Source organism: Bacillus rossius (assembly GCF_032445375.1).
Source record: "Bacillus rossius redtenbacheri isolate Brsri chromosome 9 unlocalized genomic scaffold, Brsri_v3 Brsri_v3_scf9_2, whole genome shotgun sequence".
In the NCBI taxonomy this organism is placed as follows: Eukaryota; Metazoa; Arthropoda; class Insecta; order Phasmatodea; family Bacillidae; genus Bacillus; species Bacillus rossius.
The window spans coordinates 26,666,397-26,693,036 of record NW_026962013.1 but is presented as its reverse complement, the minus strand read 5'-3'; the positions used below and the strand labels follow the sequence as shown (position 1 = coordinate 26,693,036).

Genomic DNA, 26,640 nt, shown 5'->3' with positions numbered 1-26,640 from the left:
ATCTGATAAAAATTACTGATTTTCAACATGGCGGCCGGAACTGTTCAGTCCTTGCACACACACGGGAGCTCCGACTGTTCAGTTTCGACAGATAATCCGAACTGATCATGTGTATGTGTGTGTGTGGGGGGGGGGGGGGGGGGACCAACGGTCGGTCCTAAAGCATGCAAGACGCAAGAAATATCTAAAATTAAAAAAAAAAAGTAGAAAATCAAATTTCTACTACGGGACTTTTATATATTAATTAGTATTTATCATGAAAACAAAAGATATAAAATATTTAAGTGTTATATTCTTTCATTATGTGAAAGTTTAGCAAGTGAAAATGTCTTGTACCTATATAATAAACAGAATTCAGCGGGCTTCAAAGCATAAAACGTCCGCATCTTTAACAGTTGTGGAACAATACTTGCGTTGCGTTATTGCGCCTTGCGATAAACTGGTACTTTAAAATTAGATTGCTAAACATTTTGCGCCTTGCGTTCATGCGCTATTGCATAGTTTATAAACTAGGCCTGACATTTACTATACGACGCATCGAACCTCAGAAATTTAAGTTAATTTTTTACAGGCCACTGTATGCTGTTCATATTTTGACATTATCTGTTTCCTTCCTTTTTATGATTCTTGCAATACGGAAGATCACAAGTTTATCGCATGTAGCAAGGGTCTGTGATAGCTAAAGTAACACATGTAGGGTAGGTGACCCAAATATGAGACCCGGCCTTAATATGAGACCCTTGGTTATCTTGACAAGTAAGAGTTGCTACCTATCAACCGCTCTTGGAACTACCAGCAGCCTCCATTTCCCGACCACGGATAGAGTGAGACTTTTATCTGACGCGCCCGAGATCCAGAATAACAGTTTATACGATTTTCTTCATTTTGAGTTTTCGTGAGTGGCATCTTGCAGCTTTATTATCTACATAGAGGTACGTTTATATTAATTATCCATTCATACTCTCTTATGAACAGTGAAGTAAGCTTCCATGTGTATAAATAAGGAACTATGGCAGTTTAAATTTTCAGCCTTGTTGATGTGTTTTGTAGCGGCCATTATAAGGTGCCTAATATGAGACCACTTACGTGTCCTAATTTGAGATAGGGTCTCATATTAGGAGTAAGGGTCTCATATTAGGTGATTTAGATTAAAAATAATACTGTCGCTGTAAGAACAGTAACTAATAAGTTAAGCCATTTGTAGAGAAGACCAGAGCCACCCAAGAGAAACTTCGATGCAGACAGATCAGCCATGTTGCAGCAGTGCAGTTAGGCCCTTTATCAGACCTGTGGATATTTCACCACTACCAAATTTTCCTTCAAAAGAAACATCCAGTAGATGTGGCAGTGCTAACGTTATCACATCATCGCCATACAAAACAAGCTTGGATGAAAATGTCGCAAGAAAGAAAAAGGCTGAAGCTCGTAAGAAATTGGTTCTTGGGAAACAGAAAGGAAACGAAGCTAGACCTACACAAACCAGATCTCGCAACACGGACAAATTAAGGATAACTACCAAATCATTCATCGCTGTAGATTCTGAGGACTCCAGTGACGAAAATATTTCGCTGCATGACAGTTTAAATGAAAGTGATGGATCTGAAAGTGATGATGATGCAGAGTGTTTGTTATGCGGCTGCCTTTTCTCAGAGGACAAACATGGCGAGAAATGGCGGCAGTGCCTCAAGTGCTATGGGTGGGCTCATGAAGATTGCGGAGCTGATCCATGTTTTGTGTGTCCTATGTGTAACAAACAAAAGTGCAAAAAGTGACTAAATTATATCAAATATGGAATTTGGAACATAATAAAGGGGATGTCTCATATTAGGAACACATTTTTGTTTTCATAAAATTTCGCATTTTTTTTATTTCTTAGTTTAATTACTTTCTGTTTTAATACAAGTGCTCAATCCTTTTTTTAAGTAAAAGTGCATTACATAATATATAATCTAAGATAAATAAATCTACCAATAGTGGTTTTAATAACAAAACATTAATATTTTTAAAAAGGGGTCTCATATTCGGTACACTTGCCCTATACCTCACATTGCATCGAATTCAAGTGTCTAGTGAAAGTCTTTATCGTCTCATTTTGGGTCCTAGTAGAACTCCACAAGCTCTTCGCAATGACACCATAATATAGTTCCTAGCTAAACGCGGTTCCACGCTACACCAATTTACAACATTACAGAAAGCTAATTCGTAACAATCACGCGCAAGCGCCTAATCTGGTACTATGACGTCACAGGAAAAAACAAATACTGCGCGACAACCACGTACAGACATGATCTATCCGTTGTATGCTTAACCACTATTAACGCATTATTAGTCTCGTAGTTGTTAGCGATTCAAATCTGAGGGTATTTTGTCACGCAAGAACCTTCAACAGAATATCGCTGTAACGAGCTAATAGACGTTTTCAAGTCAATAATTCGCGCTGCACGTCTTAGAAAAAACCCTTAGAAAAAAATAAACTTCATGGTTAATCTAACAGTCATTGTGATGTGGACACACACATTCGAGGTCTTGCTCTTCGTGCGTATTTCACCTTTTTTTCTATTTGCTACTTCCGGATACAGGTGCGTGTAAACGCTCGCCTTCTTGAAGGGAGTTCGGATAAGATCTAAGTTGTGTTTTCGAGCGAGGGTGGGGCAAGCTGTTACTTCCCTCTTCCCCTCCTCGTTTTTTTTCTACCTTTTTATCTTTTCACTGGCATCGTGCGTACGCTCCTGTAGACCCACCACGTCAGCTGTCGTAGAAAAGGCAGTTCTTCCGTAGCGAAGAACGGAAACGAGTGCATGGTCTACAAGAAGATCTGTGGTTCACATTGGACTTTTTTTTTTGTGTGTTAAACCAATCGCAACTTTGGCCGTGTCCGAATTCACCTGAAGTATATTCTCATACGACACTGCTCCCCGGGAGTGACGTCACGTAACGAGGGCTGTCCAAACTTAAAGGTTCAGTATGCAGGTAGGCGGGTAAACGAATCTATGCAGACATTTTCGTGCATACATACTGCGGCGTCTACACGTTCCAGAATACATTTTAGAGCCATCTGGTGAGCCTTATTCAACAGGCACACAGCTAGGAAATTAATTAAATTGCAAACACTAAAAAACACCATTTATATAAATGAGAAATTATCTTTAATGAACCATGCACGAATACAACTGTCAAGGCTTTGTCTTTGGCGCACAAGTAAAGTCGTAAATAATTACTAACTATAATTAAATTACATTCATAAAATACGCGGACCCACCAAGATAATAAAAATATTATAAGAGTAAGCATGACAAATATACAACCATACGAACAATTATAAGAGATAACAAAAATAATTTTAAACAATATTAAAAATTGAGTAAACAACAATTATTCTAAGTAGCGAAAAAAGATATAAAATAATAAAATTTTAAATTCCACGATTTTTAAAGCTGCGCTTAATATTCCAAAATCACAGCAATGGTACAAAATTATTGATTTGTTACTGAGGAGGGGTTGGACGTGTCGCGTCACCTTGGGCCGACACGACGCCCGAAAAGACCAGTAATACGGTGTTTATTCGCGCCACTCCGCGCGGCGGCCTCGGAAACCCGCAGAATTCCCAGGCCATTAAAAAGGTCATTGAAAATGACCTGAGACGGGAAGGTGCCGGGGGAGCATAAGGGGGAGGGTGAAGCTAGACCCTTGTAATCCGACCAGGCACTTGTGGCATGCCCTAGTCAGTAAACGGCGCGTGACGTTGATGGCCATGCGGGGCCGCCAGCCAGCTCCGAACCTGGCGCGCGTCGTAGTCCTGTCTTCGTTCGTAACACTATGCAGTCCTAAAACACGGAGTTTAATGCTGAAGCAACGGATCTCTGAAAATGCCTTAAAACCTCTTGGTTGGGGTTCGTAGTTCATTGGGAAAAATATTAACAAAAAAAAGAATTTAATCCAACATTCTATCGGGGAAAATTTCTGTCTGCGGAACACTCAATAAAGCTCAGAATCGCAAGTACTGGAAAGAGTTTTAAAACGATTAAGACTGCCCTGTCACGTGCGGTGTGCACGCACCAAGACGTAATGGCTGCTGGGGTTTAATCCAGGGATCACATTTCACTAAAACACATACGTGAAACAATTTGCAGTGAGTTGCGGCTGCCAAAAAAATCTACATACAGTCTACGCCCTCCTAGCTCGTTTCGACACCACAATCGGATGTCTATTTTTGACATGCAGTCGTAGATTTTGGTATCATGGCCAGCGTAAAAGCACACCATGTTCATTGACAATTACAAGAAAAATGTAGGGTGCAATCTTGCACAGCTTTGCTTAAGGATGGCCGGGGTATAGAAATCGCACTGCAGTTCCACACACACATCCTGCTGTCGTTAAGGCGTGTACACAAATGCGCGCCGCGATTGCAATGCGACATGGAACGCGCGGAACAACACAGTGCATTTCGAACACGCGCTGCACACGGGGCGAACCACCTGAAACTGGCGAACACCACAGTTCACTTGGCCTTGTGCGACACGGAAGACGAATATTAAAACTGGCCCAAAACTCTGCAATAAGGAAATATACTTGCGAGAACCGATCACTGTTCAAGATCGGTAAATAGCCTATTTGTTAATTCTCTGATAGTGTTACTAAAAATGTTCGTTTTCATTATATTATTGTATTTAATACTTTTTATATTAATATTTTAGGTTAGGCGTGACGTTCCTGTTTTAAGCGACACGATATACATAGCTAAGCACCCAATATATTTTCCGAATTTCAAAGCAGTTTATCGGAGGAATATTTATAGAAGTCTGCCCAGCATTGATTGAAGTGTTAAAATAATTGAAGTTATACACGTGTATATTGTTTCAAACACCTCAAAAATGGTTTATCATGCGGTTTTCCCGTGTTGAAGAATGTTTTATACGTCTTACTTATATTTGAAAAAATTTTCATGCAGAAAATAATTTTATATTAATATGCTTTGCAGTCCAAATGGTTCATGCTCTTTGCATTATGTTGTACCGTTGTACTGCATTAAAACAATATGTATCATTAACAGCCAAATTATAGGTTCTTCATGTTTGCTTTGCATTTTATGACCCAGGAGATCTTATTACGATTAACATTAAGGAAACCCTTAACAATGAATAAAAAAAATTAGAAACTAAACGGAAAATCAAATTAAGAAGTCGACTTATGCTCAAAGTTTCCATACTCGGAAAGACAAAGGTTTAAATATTTGTTTTGAATGAAGAATGTAATTTAATGTGTTTGTACAATTTCCACCTGTTGAAGTATGCCATAAAAAATGAATTATATCTGTCTCACATCTGAAAATGTTTACTGCCTGTAGTGGCCACAGGGAAACAGCTCGCATCCATTATTTCCATCATAAAACCGCGAGAGCATTTTCAATTAACGAAGGTAAACTCGTGGCAAAATTTTTGTGGAATTCTGGCTCGTCGGTGAACCAATTACCGATAGACATTCTTTTTCATTCGACGGTTACGTGATGAGAAATACAAAGGTTGTGGAGGTTAATGCGTTGAAGAGAGACATGCTACCAACTGTTGAAGCACCAAAAATTTTTGTCTAACTACTTCTCTGTTTCCACTTTACGATCTTTGGTAATACTGATATTCAGTCAATACGCAGTTTAAACATTTAAAACAATTTTTTTTTATTTCCAAAAAAATATATATTCTGGTTGAGACTTAAGATACAATTTTAAAGTAATTATGTTTATAAAAACTGATTCGTTAACTGTGAGACCTATTATGTAAACATTAACTCACCTTTAGAATGCGATTAGGTATTGCCATCCTCTTATAGCCCGTGATACTAAATAGTGCGCTTACACCCATTTTTTTTGCAACATAGTAATAAACCAGAAGTTAAAATTTAAAAAAACACTTGGTGAGGCACTAAATAACTGAATAATTTAATTGAAAGGTGTGTATCAGTGCAGCCATTAATTCTGTGATTTTTGACAAGACATGTTTTAAGCGCCTTGAGGTATATTCTCCAGAAAATAATGGTGGAAATGTCTTTTATTGTAAAATGCAACACAATTGTCGTAATTGGCCGACACACCTTTCAACTTAAATATGCTCTTAACTTGCAAATGGCCCACCCGAGTGTCTGACTGACGTATTTTGTTTAATTTTACGTTCATATTATTACTAAATGGTAAAAATTTGGCTAAATACCATTGTTTATAATTTATAATAATAAAAATAACGCATTGCGTCCTGATTCACACTGCAAAGTTCGAATAGTTAAACTAATTTTGGTAATGGCAGTCTTTGCTTCTGGGTTGAAGCCGCTGAAGGCTCGGCCTCGCCGGGTATTTGCTAAACGATATTTGCGATTAGTATTCTTTATTATAAGTACCCGTCTGATCTCTCCCCTACCACCTTAGGGTGACATACTACTGAAATAGTTTAGCAACAGTTAATCTCTAGCTATTTTGGGCAATTTAAAAAAAAAAAAGGAAAAAAGGGGGTTGTCTATAAAGTCGGTTTACGGATGGCCGGGGTATAGAAATCACACTGCAGTTCCACACACACATCCTGCTGTCGTTCAGGCGTGTACACAAACGGACGAAAATTTTATTTGATAACGTCATAAGAAAATATTGATGAAAAATTGCATACTTTTCAATTTTCAAATATTATTTACAGTTTTTGCAAATTTAATTTAAATAATTTGTTTAAATATAATCACGAACAATTAGTTAAAAAGCCCGCCTTAACCTGTTTGATATTATAGAAGATTTTCTCGCACGGTGGTTTGCCGGTTCTTGCACGCTCGGCTCAGGCGGAACGTGACAATTTTTTGTGCGTGCAGCCGGCGTTCATCAATTTATAAGTCGTTATCACGTCAAAAACATGAAACGTGAAAAGTAAGAAATAATCATGTTTCGCGTGAACATTTTCAGTACTGTATTAAACAAACCATTCGAAGAATATTATAATCATCTTTATTTTAACAACTGCCTTCAATAATACAAGTTGTTTAACCACGTGTGTGAATATTAACATTTAGTGTATGTGACAATATGTCATATAATTTGTACACGTGAAATCGCGTCATGCAACTATTTTGTAGAACAGAAGAAATTCCCAATATCGGAGTGCGGCCTGAAAATTTCCCTACCGGACGCGTTCGTCGTTCACCTCCCTTTCCCTCGTCAAAACTCACGCCCGGGTCTGAGCTGCTGTGCTAAGGGCACGCGCCACTCCGGGAGGTTTTCTGCGCAGGCAGGGAAAGGGTTGGCGTGGTGTCGGCGAAGAAAGGTAGAGAGAGTTTGAGGCGTGGAGGAGGGAGTGGTTTGGTGGGCGCATCACACTCAATGCCCCTCATTCCCCCTCTCACACAACCCCTCCCCCCTCGCCCACACGGACGTACGCACAACACACGTCGCGCCAACGCAGCACCTGGCGGAAACAGTTGCAGCTGATCGTGGCGGTCGCTGTACCCCAGTCGTACCGGTCGCTGGTGTCGGGACATCTGCCCCTCCCCCCCCCCAAACAACCACCCCCTTTCCACCCCTTCCTCATTCCCCTCATACACACACGCGTGGCAGGCACACGCGTACAGCTGCTATCACAAACTTTTGATGCTTCCCTCGTCCCGCCCTCCCTCTACCAACAAAACCTAACCCAAGATATCTAGGTCGTATGTATTCCCTTCCCCGCTGGTTAGCGCTAACAAGTGGTTTTAATTTTTTAACCGAAGCTGCTTGTTCCACTTCCCCTCCTGCTTCTCGTGCAGCTCATATACTTTTAGAAATTACACATGTTGACTAATTACGTTGTTTTTGCGGGAATTGGTATGAAACTTTCCGTTCTGTAAGTTTGCCTTTAGATGACAGTTTCAAAGCAAGTGAATGTTAACTGTTTCTGCTAATTTTTTTGTAGCTTGTGAAAACGAGCATTCTAAAAAAGGTTTTTTTTTAATAATGTTTCTAAACTCTAACACACTTCTGTATGTGTGTGTTGGGGGGGGGGGGGGGAGAGAGAGAGAGAGAGAGAGAGAGAGAGAAATCAACTATACAAATATAATAAATTTCTTAGGAATTTAACATTTTCCTAAACAAATATTAGAGAGAGCTCATCTACGAAATATATATTCTTTAATATTACTCATACATTAGAATGATACATTTCTAAATAATTTCTTGCATTGAGATAGTTGTTGTTTCCGTGTAGTGAGTATGTCTCCTTTACCGATGCATTTCCTTTAATTTCACGACTGCATTCAGTGATAAACAGCTATCAAATGATAACATAATTTTTTCGACGCTACACACAAAGAAATACTTTTTCGTCCGTCATTTTTTTACGTTTGTAAATTATTCAAACTTTTTTTTAGACAAATATAATTACATTTTGAATTTAATTGTTTGGCAGTAATATATAAACCTCAAAGAGTGTAGGCAGCAGTTGGCCCGCTAAACGACAGACTATCGTTATTTATATACTAAAATATAGCGCATCGTTGGTAGTTTATGTAACTAGGATCCCTGGCTGGATTAGTGAATTCCAATTGATACTAACATTTCTGATAGAGACCGGAAAAAGTTCGCTGATTCTCTTCGCGATAGGCTAAAATTCAATTACGCATACCTTCAAGCTACTTTTGCTTGAGGCTCACTGTTCATCTGGAAGGCTCTGGGCCAATGAGGAACCTTCAACCAAGGAAGTATCGAATCACAGACAAACCAGTTGAGACGACTCACGAGCCTGCAGCCAATGAACCGGCGTAATTTGCCCGAATGTACAGAGGACTGTGAATTTTCCAAAAGGTCATCGAAACCGCGGGTTTTTCCACGTCTTACCAACTGCTCTACTACCCTATTTTGACAGTTTGCACTGTTTAAGATGGACTGTGTTAAGTTGGAACTTTAAGTCCATGGCAGAAATGACTGGCATTATGGCGATTCCAAAATGTTCGTGTTAGCTGACACGCGTTGTTATTTTTTTTCATCTGAACTCTTAGAATGGGTAATTTTTAGTGACCTGGCGACAAACCAGAATGCAAATTAAGCCTATGAATAGGGACACCTGTATTTCGCGATTTTTTTTCATGTCAAGGTATTTCACAAAACACTATAGCTTTTTCTAAGAGTCATAGCAAATTGTGAAGGTGCAGCAGTACGGTGACCACATTCTCATTGGCCCTGTCAAAAGCGGGACGACACCTCTCACCGACCTCAGCCAATAACCACAGGAGAAAAGCTACAGTATTTTGTGAAATACCTTGACACGAAAAAAAATCGCGAAATACAGGTGTCCCTACCTATGAATAACCCTCAACGAAAGAAGTAACGAATCACAAGAAACCCAGTTAACACCTCTCAATAGTTGGTAGCCAATAATTATGGGTAATTGACCCGAGTAAATAAAAGATTTTGGAGTCTATCCTATACAGGTTACTAAAAGTGCGAGATTTACCAGCCCCTAGCTATGTGAAATGCCCTGAAGGACTAGAATCCAAATTTAAAAAAAAAAACTTAGCAAACGTATGACTAATTCACGTGCGACCCGGAGAGAAGATGACATGTGGCAGCAGCCAATGAAAACGTGGCATAGACTTGATTACGCACACGTATGTGGATGCTAGCCTGACTCCAGAAAATAACGCGAATTACAAAGAAGAAACTGCGGTTGTTGCTGTTGTTGCGGGATCCACTCATAACTTAGAAACACACAACCTATAAGAGGCGTAACTTAGAACTATCATAAATTAGAACAATCATAACTTAGAACTGGCATAAGTTAGAAAATTCTATCTTGTGAGTTTCGAAGTTAGGGCAGCAACTCCCTTGTTGCAGTCTAATAAGCGTTGTTTTTTTTATTTGTGAAGAATAACTGCTCTCTAGTTATCATATGATGTGCACAATTCACAAGGAAATATTTCCAGACTAGCTGTGTGTTAAAACTTATTAGCATTTTCTGTGTTTCGTGGTTGGCTGGGTTTATTTCAGGCAGATGTCTACTGTCAGCACACCAGTCATAGCCTCCCAGTGCGGAAGCAAACTTCGTACATGTGCCGGCCAAAAAGGGCAATGGATTCTCTCGCAGACGGTCGCCAATTACAAGGGAACAATCGATAGCGCAGGCACACATTATTGCAGTATAATGAGTAGGAGCAGGCATTTATCGCGAAAAGATCTGAAAGCCCATTAGACTGCAATTCGGTATGCTTGCGCCATCGATTTCTTCCTTGCAATTGGCGGCCGCCTGCAAACGAAAATATGCCCTTACTTGACCGGCCAATCAGGATGCGTTTGCTTCCGCACTTAATTACTCTGATTGGTGTTTTAACACTGGACCTGTACCTGAAAGAAACTCGCCCAATCACGAAACACTGGCGATGCTACAGTGTTTTGACTCTCAGCTTGTCTCTAAATCTTTTCGCCAAAAATACATGGCACTACTAATGAGTGGGGGCATGAAGATTTCGCGAGAAGATTTTGAGACTAGATGAAAGTTAAAACATTATAGCATCGTCTGTGTTTCGTGATTGGGTGAGTTTCTTTCAGGAGCATATCGATTGTTACAACACCAATCACAGCGATTCAGTGCGGAAGTATACGCGTACTGAGTGGCTCGGTCAAATAAGGCAACGACTTCTCTTGCAGACGGCCGCCAATCACAAGGAAGAGACCACAGGTGCGAGTATACCTTGTTGCAGTCTAAAAAGTGTTCAGATCTTTTCGCGAAAAATGTCTGCCCCTACTATAATGAGCGATCAGATTTATTTCGCAAAAAAAAAAAAACGCTTCTTGCCAATGGGTCTGGTCTGGCCCTCGCACAGGCGTTCCATCGTGTGGGTGCTGCTAGAGGACGGGAAAAGGTGTGTTGGCAGCAGTGGCCGCGGACAGGGGGAGGGGCCACCCTGGAGGAGAGACAGGTGGGCGTTCTTCGGCGACGTCGGTGCCAACAGGTGGTCGTCGGAGCGGCCGCCCGGCGTGTGTCTGGCTTTCCCCCGGCGCGGCGCTGCAGGACGAGCATGCGCGAGGAGGATCTTTGGGAGTCGGAGCGGACAACATTACGGCGGGAATTTCCCGTCGAAGGTTACCGCACGCTAAAAACAAAACCCTCCTGCACTGTTGAGAAATTCAACCCCCACTTCACTCCCCCGGAAATTTACGTAACGTATCTGGTTACAAATAACTGCAAGGTCTTTGGTACATCGACGAATATTCTCCGGGTGCCGAGTTCACCTACCCCGCAAGATAGACTCTTTTATACTCTGCCCAACTCAACCATCCTCTGTATCCCTGTATTATTCTGCTTTATTAATGCATGCCTATTGCAGACCGCACGTCTATGAAGGTTTTATTTGGGCCTCTACTTAACATACACAGTTTTAATCTAGATTTAAGAACTGTGAGTTAGCCATACCATCAATCGCTGCCATGGCTAACCACTCCCCGCACAAAAGCACACGATGCATTCGACCCTTTCCCTGCATGGCTACTCCTCAGGCTTCGGTCTGAGACGCACCTAGGTGCCTTCCTAATCCGGACCATCCTAAAAATACACTTAGCTTTAGTTAGGTTAGGAAAAAAATTGTCACGGCGGGAATTTCCCGTCAGAAGACAGTTTGAGTTTTGGGAAGGGCGGTTGCCCAAAAGGGTTTTGGGGAGGTATGCAATTTCCAATTTAACAGGGAGTCCGAAATTTTATAAGAATAATAGCTCATTAAAAGGATATATTAACGCATTTCTGACAACATGAAAACAGAAGTTAAATAAACAAGAATCACGAAAAAAAAAATGTAAAATAGCCTATACATATTTTTTACAAAACCAAATCCAACTTCAAATGTCATGTGTAATCTGCGAACTAGAGTACAAATTTGAAGTTCAGAAATTAATTTTAATTTGGCTGATGCTCAGAATAATTCAGCTTACATTCAAGGAGAGGAACTTAAAGGCTTAGTTAATAACATAACTTGCCACGCACGTCCAGGAGGGCGTAACTAGAAGGGCAGACTGTGCTTGTGCCCTTGGCACCTCATTAGGGGGGGGGGGGGTTGCTGCTAAACTGGCAGAGTAACTTTTACTATAGATATTAACTTGAATAGCGTAGTGTTAGACAACAAAAAAAAAGTTGAGGGCTGATGAACTGAATTATTTGTTTTTAAGTATACGGGCATAAGTATATCTTCAAATATTTAAAAAAAAAAACCTTGTGTTTTCGCGTACAAAAGCAACGTATTCAAAATGAAATAACTGCAAATAGGCCTAAATCTATTTATTTACCATCTATGTTTAATCAAAAATATTTGGAATAGTGGATTTATGTGTGGTGGCGACATGGGGTGTTGTCAGGAAAAGTTTTGGTTTGGTTATTTAAAAAAAAAAAGGGGGGGGGGGAGTGTCGTCAAGATGACTTCTTGCCCCGGGTGGAAACTATTTTGGTTGCCTTCTTGCGCACGTACACGAAAATTTATATTGTTGTAGAGATTTCACTAAGACAGCAGGTGCCCGCCCAAAAGAGCAAATACAATCTATACTCTCCATTTTTTTTTTTTTTTAAATCGCTGTTGCTTGCATGTAAAACCAGGGCGTGACCACGTATAGCCAGCTGAAGTTTCGCTCTATACACTGAAAGAAATTTTTGTATATTTTACAAGAAAAATCCTTGGAAACCCTGCTTCCAAGGATATTTCTTGTAAAACTACAAGGCAGAGCTTTGTACGATGTGCGATTTTGCAAGGCTGTGCCTTGTAGTTTTGCAAGAAATATCCTTGGCAACAGGGTTTCCAAGAAATTCCCTTGTAAAAGTACAAATTTTTTTTTAGAGTGTATGGGTGGGACACCAGAAACATTGGGTGGATGTAGTGTTTTCATTGCGAAAATATGTTTGAATGGCTGTTTTTCATGGAAGCTACTGTGCTTGACGGAAATTCTAATTCACACTGTTTTCAACCGTCGTCAGGCGTGATCAAAGACCATTTCCGCGATGTTTTGAGATTTTCTATGTGAAGGAGGCAAGATAGAAAGTGACTTTCAAATATACGTCGCAAAATGCAATCTCTTGACAATACCTGATGGAATATATGCCCTAGAGCAGTGATGATCAACTGGTTGCTTTCAAGAGGTCAACGTTTTATTAGGTATTCTATCGTTACTAGCAATTTTTGTTTTCCTGAATGTATAACTTGTCAGCAGACACTGTTATTAAACCATGGTATTATCACAGGAATATTGAATATATATATATGGTTTCGTAGTAATTCTTCTTAGATGAAAAGGCTTTTCTTTACTATTTTTGAAATGAAACTTCTTTGGGCGCGATGAGAGTAAAATATCAATGCCGAATTTTGATGCAACGTTTTCGTGAAACATTGTTGTGAAACGTTTCCGACGCGAAAAGGACAGAAAATATGAACATGGCTAAAGAGAATTAAAGATAGCACTGTGCTTTATACGTTTCTGGGTTCGTTTACGTTCTCTTTATGCGATGATTCGTCACCCGCACAAATAAATGATCCGAGAGAGATAGAAAAACGAAATAATAAAACAGAGAGTTTGAGCATGCGCTTGTTTCAGAAAATAGATATAGGTGTCCTATATGGTTAGCTGTGAATGCCTTGAATTTTATATTTTCTACCAGCGCACACAAATTCCTCCTTGTTCAACCAGCAGCGTACAGAGCGCTGTAGAGACAGTCCCTGCATTTACCGCATAGATAGCGCTACCTGTTATGAATTTCATACTTCGTTCAGAGATTTGGCGTGTTCCAAATGGCAGGATTGCTTGAAGAAACAATAAAACGTACATTTTTTTTTAAATTTTGTATTTGAACAGTGAGTAAAATTTATTTAGAGAATTTTCTTTTTTCTTTCTTTATATCTCTCTGCCGTGTTACCCATTACGATATAATTACGGTAAGAGGTTTGAACTGCCAAATAAGTTTTACTTCTATCACGTGTACTGAGTTACACGCGCTCTTTTTTTAGTACCATGTTTAAGAATGTATATTTTTAGTTCACGCTTCGTATTGTATTCATTGTTGGTTACATACTCCAAAAAATAATACAATATATATATATACTTTTTTTAAAAAAATTGTTGTTAGTAATGTAATATTTATTCATGTGTGTCTGGCCCTCAGATCAGTTTGAAGAATGAGGAGAGTGATGTTGGCAATTGCTGACAGCCCTGGAGTAACTCGTGACGTCACGAGCGGCATGTCTCTCGCGTGCGTGTGTGTGTGTGTGTGTGAGACCAAAGGATGTCCGTAAAGTTGGCAATGCCGTGAGAACCACACTGTCGCGCTCTCCCCAGACGCACTACACGGCGGGGCAGTATTCGCCTGCCGAAGTAACAACTTCCGAAACGGCCCGTGGGTAGGGTGGGTGGGGGAGCGAGAAGGGGAGAGTGAGTGACTTACGAGACAACAAGTAACGATAATTGGCGTGTCCGCGTGTGCTTTCCTGCCCTTTTTTTCGCCACCGCCTCCTGGCGGTTTTGCTTCCTTTTCTTTTTCAGGGGCAGAAAGGGTGGGGAGGTGGAGAGAGAAAGATAGAGAAATCACAACTTCGCGCGCATTTCCTCCTACTTTTGACAACGCTTACGAATTTGGTTTTGAAATAAAATATCTCATATTCAATTTACAAGGGAATACAATGCAAAAATGTTAGGTTAAAATCCTATAAAGTTAATGCGTATTGCCGCTAGAACAGGTGACCAAAATTTTCAACACAAAAGGTCTATCAACATATTTAAAAATAACATAATAAAAAAATTGGATCTCTAAATTCTCAAACACGTAAACAAGGAAGTACTGATGATTGAGAGCGTGCAAGTGTGAATGGCAATACAATAACATAATAATTTTAATTATGTTATATTTTTTATAATTAAAACAATATTTTATAAATTTTATGTTAAAAATAAACTGTAATGTTAGTAGGTAGATGATTTATAAGAAATTATGTTTTTTATTTGTTAGTACGTAATTTACTGTGTCATTGCTACATATTACTTATCATAAGTACGTTATTTATGTCATATAATTCAGTGTGAGGAAATGCGTACGCATGTAACTGTGCCAGGCAAAGCTGTAAAAAGCAGAATGAATCGATTTCGATATACTAGTAGGAATTCTTCCCAGCCTTTGCTTGAAGTGACTTAAGGAAACTGTGGAAAACCGAAATAAAACAGCAGAAAAGTGTTTTGGACCTGAATCCTCCGAAATAAGGGTTCATGTCTTAACACTATTATTATTATTATTATTATTTTAATTTTAATTTTTTTTTTAAATTCGACAGATTTATTGACTTTGATAGATTTGTGACGAATTCAGATATCCTATGATTTAAGGTTTATCGCATTGGCTTTTACTGTCAGGAAGATCAGTGCATGCGAATGACAGCGGTGCGACAGATGGAACAAGGGCATCCTGTTCTGGGCGAACCACCGAGCCGAACGATTTTTTTTTTTCAACCTCTCTTTGTTCCCACGGCGAGACTGATGGAAGTGGGGAAGTGGTGGTTGAGGGAGGGGGATAGGGGTTGGAAGCCAGGGTCGGCGATGGGGGTAGGGGAGGGAGAAAGGGGGGCGTGTGTTTGCGTTTGGCCGGTACGACACGGCGGGAAGAGCAGCTTCGTGCAGTGAGGTCTGCGACAAGGCGCGCAAAACACACGCGAGCCGTCGCGTTCGGATCGAAACAAAGCGCGTATCGTTTATTTTATTTATTTATTTTTCCAATCACAGCGGGCCGTGTGAAAAATGGTGTCCGGAGACGAGTCGTGGTCACGCGGAGGAGAACGCCCCGGAAGCTGGAAGCGTTCTGCGTCGGTGAGTTTTCGTTTGTTTACCTCCGCTCACGGAATCTTGGACGCGTGCGCGCGTCTGGGCCAACCTGTTAGACCCCCCTCCTTTCTCACACCATCCTTTCCCCTTCTTTTCCCTCATTCCCCCCTCCCCCCTTCATTCTGTTTAACCTCTCTCTCTTTCTCTCTCTCCCGCCATCCCAATAGCACGTGATACCTTCTGGTGTGTGCGCGATCGGCAGACTTCGAGAGGGTTCGCGCCTGTGCTTATCCATCTTCAGGAGAAGCCGAAGGTTTTTTTTTTTTCACCCCGACTCGAGACTCCTGATTAATCCGTATTCGTCCAACTCCGGATATTTCTTTTCCGTTAAAGTAACACGTAGGTTAAATCAGGTGTGCAACGTAAATTAAATATAATTAAATAAATAATTAAATTAAATAATTAAATAAAATAAATATACTTTTTAAGGGTAGGTTTCCACACGTCTGTGCAATAGTAACCAAAGTGGTTGGTTGGTTGGTTGGGTTGGGTTGGGTCAGCGACATTTCAAATACTCTGATATCTTGAAAATGTGCAAATTAAAGTAAAACGGTGTTTTTTTTTTCTACTTTTCTAGCGTTCTAGACTGACTGGATATAAACGAATCTTAGGCTTTTTTCTCATGTGCTTTCGCAAGTCAGTTCGAAAGATATGAACAGCAGGGCTGTAGGAATATAATCCAACAAACGATTCCAACTGGGTTTTAGTAGTCGTGTGATATTCATTCCACTTGTAACGGTTGTATTAGTCGATTATTATATTTTTCTTTTGTGTGAAATTTATGGAATCATTTCAACTAAATTTATGTTTTCTTTAACTTTCGTTGTCATCGTTGGAATGATTCAAAGATCAAGTGATTTCCTACATGGTGCCAGTTCACTAAAACCCTCTTACAGGAAACTTCCATAATTTCCTATAAACTAATTAATAAGCAAGAGATATAATTTTTTTACAAATAATTTTCATTACTGGAATAGTCACGTAGACTCAAACATTTTTACTAATAATATCTCTAGGAAAGCAGAAAAAATGCTCAAACCATTTTGACAGCCATTAAAATAATTCGAACTTTTCTCATATTTCCTTTACCACAGCTATGAGCATACTTGAGCGTTGACACAAGATTATTTTTTCGAAGCAATCTTTGCGGCATTTCAGAGTCGATTATTCTATGAAATTTAATTCACGTGGTATTGGTGTTAATTTGTCTGTAAAGTTATAAATATGGGTACAGACACAGATTCAGTATAGAGCGAAAGAGACGTCACTCCCATGTTGGCGTTAAGTTCCTTATTGGATAGTCTATTTTGGGGGTCGTGGATGGGTAGTAAGTATATATGTACCAAACTCAGTCAATGAAGACGGGGAAAAAAACATCAAATAAAATGTAAGAAAATAGGCATGTTTTGCATTTAGTGGTGCCTATATTCTGAACACGAATGCTAATCAGTAATATTTTCGAGTTGAAAGTTTATATATATATATACATACATACATACATCTATGTTAGCTAGTTGTTTTCTAATAGTCTTTCGTTTCGAGGAGATTTTTGTGTATAACTCACCCTCGACACCTGTATCGTTCTTTTTCCGATTTTCGAAACGTATTTAGTTAGAATGTTCTAGTTATTGCACCAAAAACCACGAACCTAAGACTACAGACATCTGACAAAAAAATAAAGAGTAACAGTGTGACCACACTTTAGATACGCTAAAATAAAATATTTTTATAATATTTAATAGTTTAATATGAAAAATAAGGATTTTAAGTAATTTAAAATACAATTAATGTCGGTAGAATGCAAAGCACACCTTTAAATTATATCGGCTGGTGCTTTATTTCGAGGTTCGTAATAGTATTGGGACTATCAGCCTCCTGGTTACGTAAGCAGTGCAGCCAAATATTTGGTACAGCTGATGGCAGTTTCTGTTTACACGTTCGATGTGACACTTACTATTGGCTACATATTCATGTGTAATTCAAGCCTATACTACATTCGCGATAACACGCAAACAACATGCAAATGTCACATAATTTGCACACGCGCAGCACAGTACACAAAGCTACTCTATCCCACTAAACAGCACTTCGAAACATTCCTACTTTTTTTTTCTTCATTTAATTCTGTCAACTCGTTCAGTTTAAAAATGTGTACTTCGTAAGCTATTATTATATGGAGCCGTTATTTACCTAAACCCAAACATTTAATTGCGTCGTTTTGTTTTTAACAACTAAGAATAAAAACTAAATTCAAATAATCTTTACTTTTCATCTTTGAAATGCTCGTATCAAAACAACCGTTAATTATTATATGCGGCTGACGTGTATGTTGATCGGCAGCGAACAAAAATCGACGCAGAGCACACAGAAATTTGAGAAATTCTAGAACTTTTTAGTGCCGTTCGCGCACTGTTTTTCCTGTGCGTATGTTATTTACAAATGTAGCAGCTGCTATCTGTTTTGCGTACATTCTACATCCGTGCGTCGCTGCTGTGCGCGTGCTGCTTCGAATGCCGCGCAGCCTTTACAACATTATGTAAATAATAATCTGAATACCAAAAATGACTTGACCATGTGCTGCAAAGAGTAACATTTTTTAAATTAAACTTTAAATGACATTAAATAATTAAACATATTTTTTTTTAAACCAGCCTATGACTAGAGACCCGCAAAATTCGCGGGTTCAATGACCTCCAGGATTGACTCCAATATCCTCTACACACTCGGGCAAATGCCAACTTTTCATTGGCTGCTGACTTGTGAGTTGTCTCGACTGGGTGGCCTGTTATTCGACACTTCTATGAGTGAGGGTCTCTAATTGGCCCTCAGTCCTCCAGATTAACAGTGAACCAATGACAGAAGCAGCACTAAGGTATAATTATTAGAATTTTAGCATAACACGAAGTGAACCCGCGAATTTTCCGGGTCTCTACCTATGACATGGCAGCCAGTAATACTCTGTTCACTGAGCATTTTATTTCCTCTCAGCAGCCGTGAACGCCAACAAGGAAATCGTTTCATGTTCATCTTTCAGCTAAATTGATTTAATGAGTACCAAGCCGAGAACAAGTGGTTTGGAGCACTCCATGATCATGTCGAAGTGGACAAATATTTAAGTTTTACGTAAATATAGTTGCAACCTTTCTCCTGCTTAATTAAAGCTCGGTCTAATGCCGTGTTGCTTAGTAAATGTTAATGCCATTACTGTTAATTAACAGCTTTATCTGTAAATTTATTCTGATTGCCCTCTTGCAGCCATTGTTGGGTCAAAAATTTTCTTATTAAAAATATTTACTAACCTTATTTTTGAGCTGTAAAATTTCACATGATGGACCATTGTCGTAAACACGTACGGAAATTTTTCACAGCTGATATATATTATATATATTATATATATTATATATATATAATACATGTACGCGTGGTTTGTCCTTGCTTACCTCTGATAACTCCGCAACCCACCCCTGCAGCCCCTTAGAGATTAAATGGTATGGTAGCCTTCCATCCCACATGCATGAATAAAGTTTTCGATTTGGTACTTCAGCGGTTGGGTTCGAATATATGGGTGTCAAAAGAGGTCATCGATCAATGGACTTCTTATGGGAAGTCGGTAAAGCAGCTGGGAAACGATTGCCGAACTGGCAGAGACTGGCCAGAATGTTTTTTTGAATGATCTAGAATGTTTTAGAATGTTCGATAATTTTTCAGAATGTCATAGAATCTTTCAGAAGGTTCGAGATACTACAAAATGTTCTATAATATTCTAAGATGTTCCAAGATGTTCGAGAATGTTCTAGAAAACCTAAGAAGGTTCTAGACCTTCCAAGGTACTTCCGGTTCCGGTTTGATAGGACGTGGCTGGCTTTGTCCGAGAGAAGCGAGGGGTATCTCCGGCTAGTCCTTAGTAAAAATATGTTGAAAAATTTGAAACAATACGTAATATGGAAGAACGCTATTGAAATAAATTAATGGACACAACCTGAAATAATAGCAAATGTCAAGAGATCAGTAACTATTGTGGATTCGTATATTTTCAGAGTTACAAAGTCACAGGTATACTCAACCCATGTTTGCTTTCTATTAACTGATTTCTGAGCGTATGCTTTATCCTAGCATGTCATCGTTAGCTCACGGTCGCAGAGGGGCGATATATAAATAACTGCATTCCAATCGTGAACACAGTGCAGGGATACGAAGGTTTACATTCCAACTTGCGATCAAATATATGCGGAATTTTTAGTAACTCTAGTAATGACAAAAAAAATGAAATACCTAACACGGCGAGTGATACCGAGGCCTAAAATACTACTAAGTGAGTGCATCAAAATTTAACATAAATTGCTTTTTTACTTCATTATTATTTGTTTAAAAGCATTGCTTAATCATATCTATTCAACCATGTAAAATTATTGGCTAAATCACACACAATTTTTTAATGTTCATACATAGATTAAATATTTTTTTTCCATATTATCATATATATATATATATATATATATATATATATATATATATATAGAGAGAGAGAGAGAGGTAAGTGTCGTAAAGATTAACATTTGATGCCAGGTTTACGAATGTTACGAGTCCGTCGTGAAGAATTCACGGTATTTTGACTCGGAATCAATGTTAAGTGGGGAAGTTGTACGAACGATCGATATATCGATTAATTCACTCACCTTGGCTAGCAGCTGCTCTCATGCTCCTCACGAATATGGCAGGTGGTCATAGTTCGAGTCTTATAGAAATACCTTATGCTTTAAAACGCTATTTTAGGCTTTCTGTGAAATTGAATTTCTTAAATAAAAAGTGACACTCTTTAAAGGTGGATCTTACAATACCACTGCTAATGATTACATCATACGAGATTAAAAGAGAAGGCTACTCTTTACTTTCTGATTTACCATATTCAGTGGTCATAAATTGAGTCATCTTAAGCTGGTTAATGAGTTTCTCTATATGGGGTCCACTGTCCCTCCCTGCTCCTCCATGATTACGCCATCGGTAAGGTAAGATCAACGACATTTAAAATATTCAAAAATAGTGAAAAAATATGAATGCTTCTTTCAAAATGTAGGTTTTTTTTTTTCCGACCTGGAAAGTTGGAAGAACGAGCGGCGAACTTCGGATACGTTCGAAACTGTTCCATGGCGTCTGAGACCAATTTATTAGGTACGTTCTTTGAATAAAACTGTTTTGTCATAGGAAACCGACTGTGTTCATCGGTGTTGCCGTCTTTGTGTTGTCCATAATATCTGTTTTATCTTCATCGTCGTGTTCGTATATTTGTTGCGTTGACCAGGTTTCATTGTCTGTCTGCATTTATTGTTACTGTTTAAACTGTCTCGTCGTTGTTAGTCCACTGTGTTCGTATGGACCAGGGGTCGGCAACCTGCGGCTCGCGAGCCACATGCGGCTCTTTGGATGTGAAGCTGCGGCTCTTTAGTTCCGTTCCAGAAATACTGCGTCACCAGGTCGTTTATACAGAAAATACTTTTTTATTACAAACCAGTAGTAAGCCTGGTTTTTTTCCACGCTTGTTATATTTTACTAAACAATATGTCATCAAGCAGTTAAATTATCAATTTGTCATCCGCCCGAGGTTTTCGTTTTACTAGTACTTACGGACTGTGCTGTTAGTAAGTGTTTAATTGTTTTAATTTTTTTACTAATGTAATAAGTAATTATCTAATAAGACCATATATATATTATCTAATTTGTTGTGAAAAAACACTACTTATATATGAATAAATTTTTTTTATGAATAAATAGATTAATTTTTTTTATCAAAAAAACTGTATTATGCAAGTACTATTTATTGTTGACAAGAAAAATTTTTGTGGCTCTTTAAAAACTTTGAAATTTTGTAAATTGTAATTTTTGGCTCTTCCGACTCAAAAGGTTGCCGACCCCTGGTCTGGGCTGTTATTATTTTTTTTTTTTCATGACCAAATTCCTTCCGCGGAATTCTTGTTCTGTCTGATATTTAAGTTTGAACGTGTTCGTATGTGCAGTCGTCGTTGTGATGTTCATAATACCTATTTAGGTTCATCGTTGGGTTCATCTGTTCTACATAAGCTGTTTTAGGCTTGTTCTCTTTGGATTTAATTGTTAATTTTTATTCCATATTTTGCATTGATGCATATATTTTTTTTCCATGAAAAACAATGCAAAACAACATTGGCGTATATCAAAGGAATTGTATTAAACCAATTAATTAGGCTGTTCCTCAAGTCACCCTAGTGTCACCCAGTGACGTGTATGCGGGGTGTTAAGAAGCATGCGCCCCCCCACCGTATTAAAGCGGGGGGGTCCGGGGGTCCTCCCCCGGGAAAATTTGTATTTTAAGGTGTAAAATAGTGCTATTTTAGCAGTTTTCGGTTCTCAAATTTAAATATTGTAATGGTAAAAATTTTATTAATTTTAATATGAAATTTGTTTGAGTGATGAATAAGAAATGAATTATAGATTTGGTGCTAAGGGGGGGTTAGAACCCCTAAACCCCCCCCCCCTGGCTACGCCCCTGGTGTCATCTAACCATAGGAAAATTTTCCTATTTCGCTGATCACAACACCCATCCCCACCACACTCACTTCTAACCACTCTTCCTCCCTCTTCTATGCCAGACCGATCCAGAATCCCGTTCTTTGTTCCTTCACTGGGTCATGCAGGCTGTTCCATCCCCCCCTCCCTCTTACTTTCCGGTCCGCGAGCAGATGGTCCATGCTGTCCCGGCGTGGGGCCCCCGGGGGAAAGTAGAACGGGATTCTGGAGTGGAACTAACGCGCGTCGGAGCCGCGGAGGGAGATTACAAGGGAGCATCTGCGAGGTGTGAAAACACACCGACGGCGGCGTGGAAATTACCTTCGATTTAATGGCCCTATCCGGGAGCCCAAACAAAAGTCAACGTCGAAAATGAATTCCTTACAATACGAAAATTCTTACACGAAATAATATTGATTTCGTGCTTGGTGCGACTTGATGTAACCTTACCCTATCGCCGCAAGGTGAAAGTGTGGGGACTCTAGTTTGCAGAGAAGAGAGACGGGTAGCTTGAGGAAAATTAAGATTTTTTTTTCCTAACCCAAATTAAAACTAAGTGTGTTTGGGAGGGGTCTTGGTAGGGAAGACTAAGTGCGTATCAGGCCGGAGCCTATACGCCAAATCATTCAGGGTTTTAGCCAATAAGAAGGGGTAGATTTCATCATGTGGTAGGAGGGGATTGGCCAGCCACGATAGCAATTGGTGCCATTACTAATTCCCCCCATTCTTAACTCTAGATAAGTTGGACATAGACACATGGAAAACCCTGGGCTCTTTCATGCGGGGTGCAAAAGTCTTGCATTATGCAAGAGGGTTGGTTACAGGAAACATAAGAATGGTTCAGGAAGAAGAGTTGGTCGAGGCCGAAAGAAACTACCAAGCAACTTGGACATTGTTGTCCGGCACTGGTTTTGGGCAGTGCTGGTTTTTTTTTTTTTTGGGGGGGGGGATGACTTTCGTCGTTTCCCACCAGGCTGCCAGACAGCCTAAACTTAAATTACGAAAGGGAAAATTGAGAAGAATAAAAAGACTGCCTATAAGGAGCGTACGGCCATCATCTACCTGAAACTGAGCCGACCGTGGAAATTAATGGGGTGTTGAGAGGAAAGTGAGAATGAGAAACGGTGATAATGAAATGAATATGAGCGGCGATATAGGGAAGGGGAATTGAAGTGAATTTACCGGTATCGTCTATTGGTTAATTATTCCTGACATCCCTAAATGTTCTCCCTGTTATTTTTTTTCTTTTTCGATGTTGCATGAAGAGAGTAATACTTAAATACAAGAATAGCTGGATTTGTAATTCAACTAGCAGTTTTTATTACCACAAGAAAAAAAAAGAATTTGAGAACAAACAGTGGGCAAAATGGCTCAATCCCCTCCCGTACCCCCTCATCAAGAAACTAAATTCTGCGTACGCTCCTGCTTCTTATTATAATTGTTACCATGGTGCTACTTACCAAAAAAATAATATGCACTTCTACCCTATAGCGAAATGTTTAAGTGATGCAACATTTATTAAGATGATGTTAAAGTGTGTTAAGAGTCCACACGAGGACACATATATAGATTGCATCCTAATGTAAAATATATTCCTGTGTACTCCTCCGCCTTAAAATTTAAAAAAAAAAACCTACTTTAAGATACAAACAAAAGCATTTTATAACCATAAACGTTATTTTCCGAGTTTTTTAAAACAAAAAATAGTTGCATTGTAACAAAAAGTTATATTTTATATTTACCATCAGTTGTTAGAAATTTCTTGAACAGTGTTTATTTGAAGTACTATCTACCTTACGGCAGATAATAAAGCCAGTCCTGCAAAAATTTAATTATGTAACTAATAGTAAATCGTCTTCGGTGTCCAAACAAAAATATAGCTTACTTTTCTCACAAAACTATTTAGGAAAAAGTTTAGTACAGCAGCTCTCATAAAAGCAGTGATTCATAAATCCTTCCCGTACATTGAAGACTGGACAGTGTACTTGTAAATACTTAATTATTTTCTTTCCCAATATCTTATCGTGACGTAGGCTTAACCATTTACAAAACGCATTTAAAACTTTAAAAATATTCGAAGCAAATTATAACTTTACTTAGTGAAAAGGCATGAGATAATACCAATTAAAATAGTAAAAATCCTATTTTTAAAGTACATGAGAAACTGATCCATCATGTTGTCACAAGTGTGGGAATATAGCTCCAAAATGATTACCAATTTAATTAAGTAGAAAGTTATTTATTAACTAAATTGTGCACTTTTTTAATTTATACAACAATCTTAATGACTGTTCACATATTAATCACACTTTCATAAGTCCACTGTTCACTCCCTACTGGAGCTCGGCTCGACAGTGGTTCTCTCTGCTGTTCGTCTCTTACCGCGCACCACTCACTTGTCCGCCGCGCCGCGTCGCCGTCCCCCGATTATCCGATCTTCGCACACGAAGCCAGTCGCTCGTCGCCCGCTATCGCTCGCCAAGGGGGTCACTCGGAATATTCACTTCGCAGGTCGGTCCTTTTTTTTTTTAATACGTCTCAATACCCGTACTGGTAAGGTCTCGTAGTCCTCCGAAGATTCGCGCGTCATCAGCGTCCCCCCGACTTAACACTCGAAGCCACGAGAACAATGGCCTCCTAGTTACGCCACTTCAGACAGTAAGGGACTCGGACTCCGTGGGATTGGAAGTGGCCCGCTAACGATGGGTCCATGTTCTGGTAGTGGGATGGGCGTTATCTGTGTCGCTTCCGCTCGGCTATCGCTCCGCTCTAGTCATCTACATCATCCTCATAACCCTTTTTTTTTTTTTTACAACTAGCCACCTAGCATAAAACTGGGAGAATTAATAAGCATAAAATGTTCGCCATCAAAACACCACGTTTGCAGACTACTTCTTCCCAGCGGAGAAATGGGCTACCGCCATGGCATCTGCCATGAAACTTTTTAATTTGCTGCTCCTGTTAGCATGATTCAGTCTATACTACCTGTTAGTTTACCGCGGGACTAGCCGACCTCAGCAGTAAAGCTGGATGCCCACCGGCTTTCGAAGCGAAGTATTCTGGGTTCGAGTCCCGGGTAAGCATCGTTGTAATATGGTATGTCTAACTATCATCAGTAAAAATTCGGAAATGTTCCTTATAAAGTGGGTATGGTTGGCTCGTTGGTAATAATGAAAATCACCTACGAACCAAACATAATCTGTACACAATGTCTCACATAAAACATATGTTTCATGAGAGAAGTTTAAATAATTTTAAATAATACCTCACTTATTTACTCAAATATTTTACCCCCAAAATGTGTTAAATGTGTTCGACGTATCGCTTGTTCTTAGTGTAGTTTGCTACTAGAAAAACGTCAAACAGTGGTCAAATTTATGTTTAAAAGTGCATTTTACCCGTGCATTTTACAAAAAGCATTTATGTGAAACGGGTTTGATGTCAAAACTACGTTTTATGAACAATTTTCTGTATATTTTAAAATTTCTGATTATTGCATGCATGTAGGCCAAAATATGGGCACTAAACATTATACAAGCACCGTAGATGACTTCCGTCGTTAACCCCGCGTGCAAAACTCTCGGACCGCCCCCCTCCCCCTTCCTCCCTGGATATTTCCTTGGGGGCTCCCCTTGCGAATCCTACAGATTCGCGCCCCTGCGTTTTAGTGAAGTTGCACCCGCAACGCGATGGATACAAAAAAAAAAACTTTCTAATAGGAAAATCTGTGGTGCCTGCGAATTTTTGTCGCACTGACGTCACGGATGTACGTCACTGGCCAGGAGATTATGTCGCGTTCGTCGCGCCGTTGTGATCCCGTCACGATTATCGTTTTCAGGACACGTGCCTGGACGCCATCTCGAGCCCTCGCTCCAAGAGACGACGCGACGAGGAGCTCGAAGGCGGCGGCCGGAGGACAGATGATGACGTCAGCAGCTTCTCGAGCGACACTCCCCCAGAGGTAAGAGAGCGACCGGGGGAGTCTCCACTGCTTGTACGTTCGTACTAGATTGTGTGTGTGTTTTCTTTTAAATGTGAAACTTCTTTGGGCGCTATAAGAGTAAAATTTCAAGGCCAAATCTTGCAAAGTTTTCGTGAAAAAATTGCTGCGAAACGTTTCTGACGCGAAAAGGACAGAGAATATGTACTTTGCCAAATATATATGAATAGAGCACTATGCTATATACGTTGCTGGGATCTTTTTCGTTGTCCTCTTTGTGCGATGATTCGTCTCCTGCCCAACAAAAATAAAACTGAGAGAGATAGACGAA

The 26,640-nt window shown here is 39.5% G+C and overlaps 2 protein-coding genes across 2 annotated transcripts in view; one reads left to right on the top strand and one right to left on the bottom strand.

Moving 5' to 3' along the window:
- LOC134542940 (neuropeptide CCHamide-1 receptor-like) overlaps positions 1–26,640 on the bottom strand; it is a 953,117-nt gene that overhangs the window by 616,897 nt on the left and 309,580 nt on the right. The gene's annotated exons all lie outside the window — the stretch shown is intronic.
- The window catches only part of LOC134543029 (uncharacterized), a 94,197-nt gene continuing 83,183 nt past the window's right edge, over positions 15,627–26,640 (top strand). The window contains exons 1-2 of the mRNA XM_063387726.1: positions 15,627–15,814; positions 26,208–26,330. Of these exons, the coding sequence (XP_063243796.1) occupies positions 15,746–15,814; positions 26,208–26,330 (192 nt within the window). The 5' untranslated portion in view covers positions 15,627–15,745. The remainder of the gene's footprint in view (positions 15,815–26,207; positions 26,331–26,640) is intronic.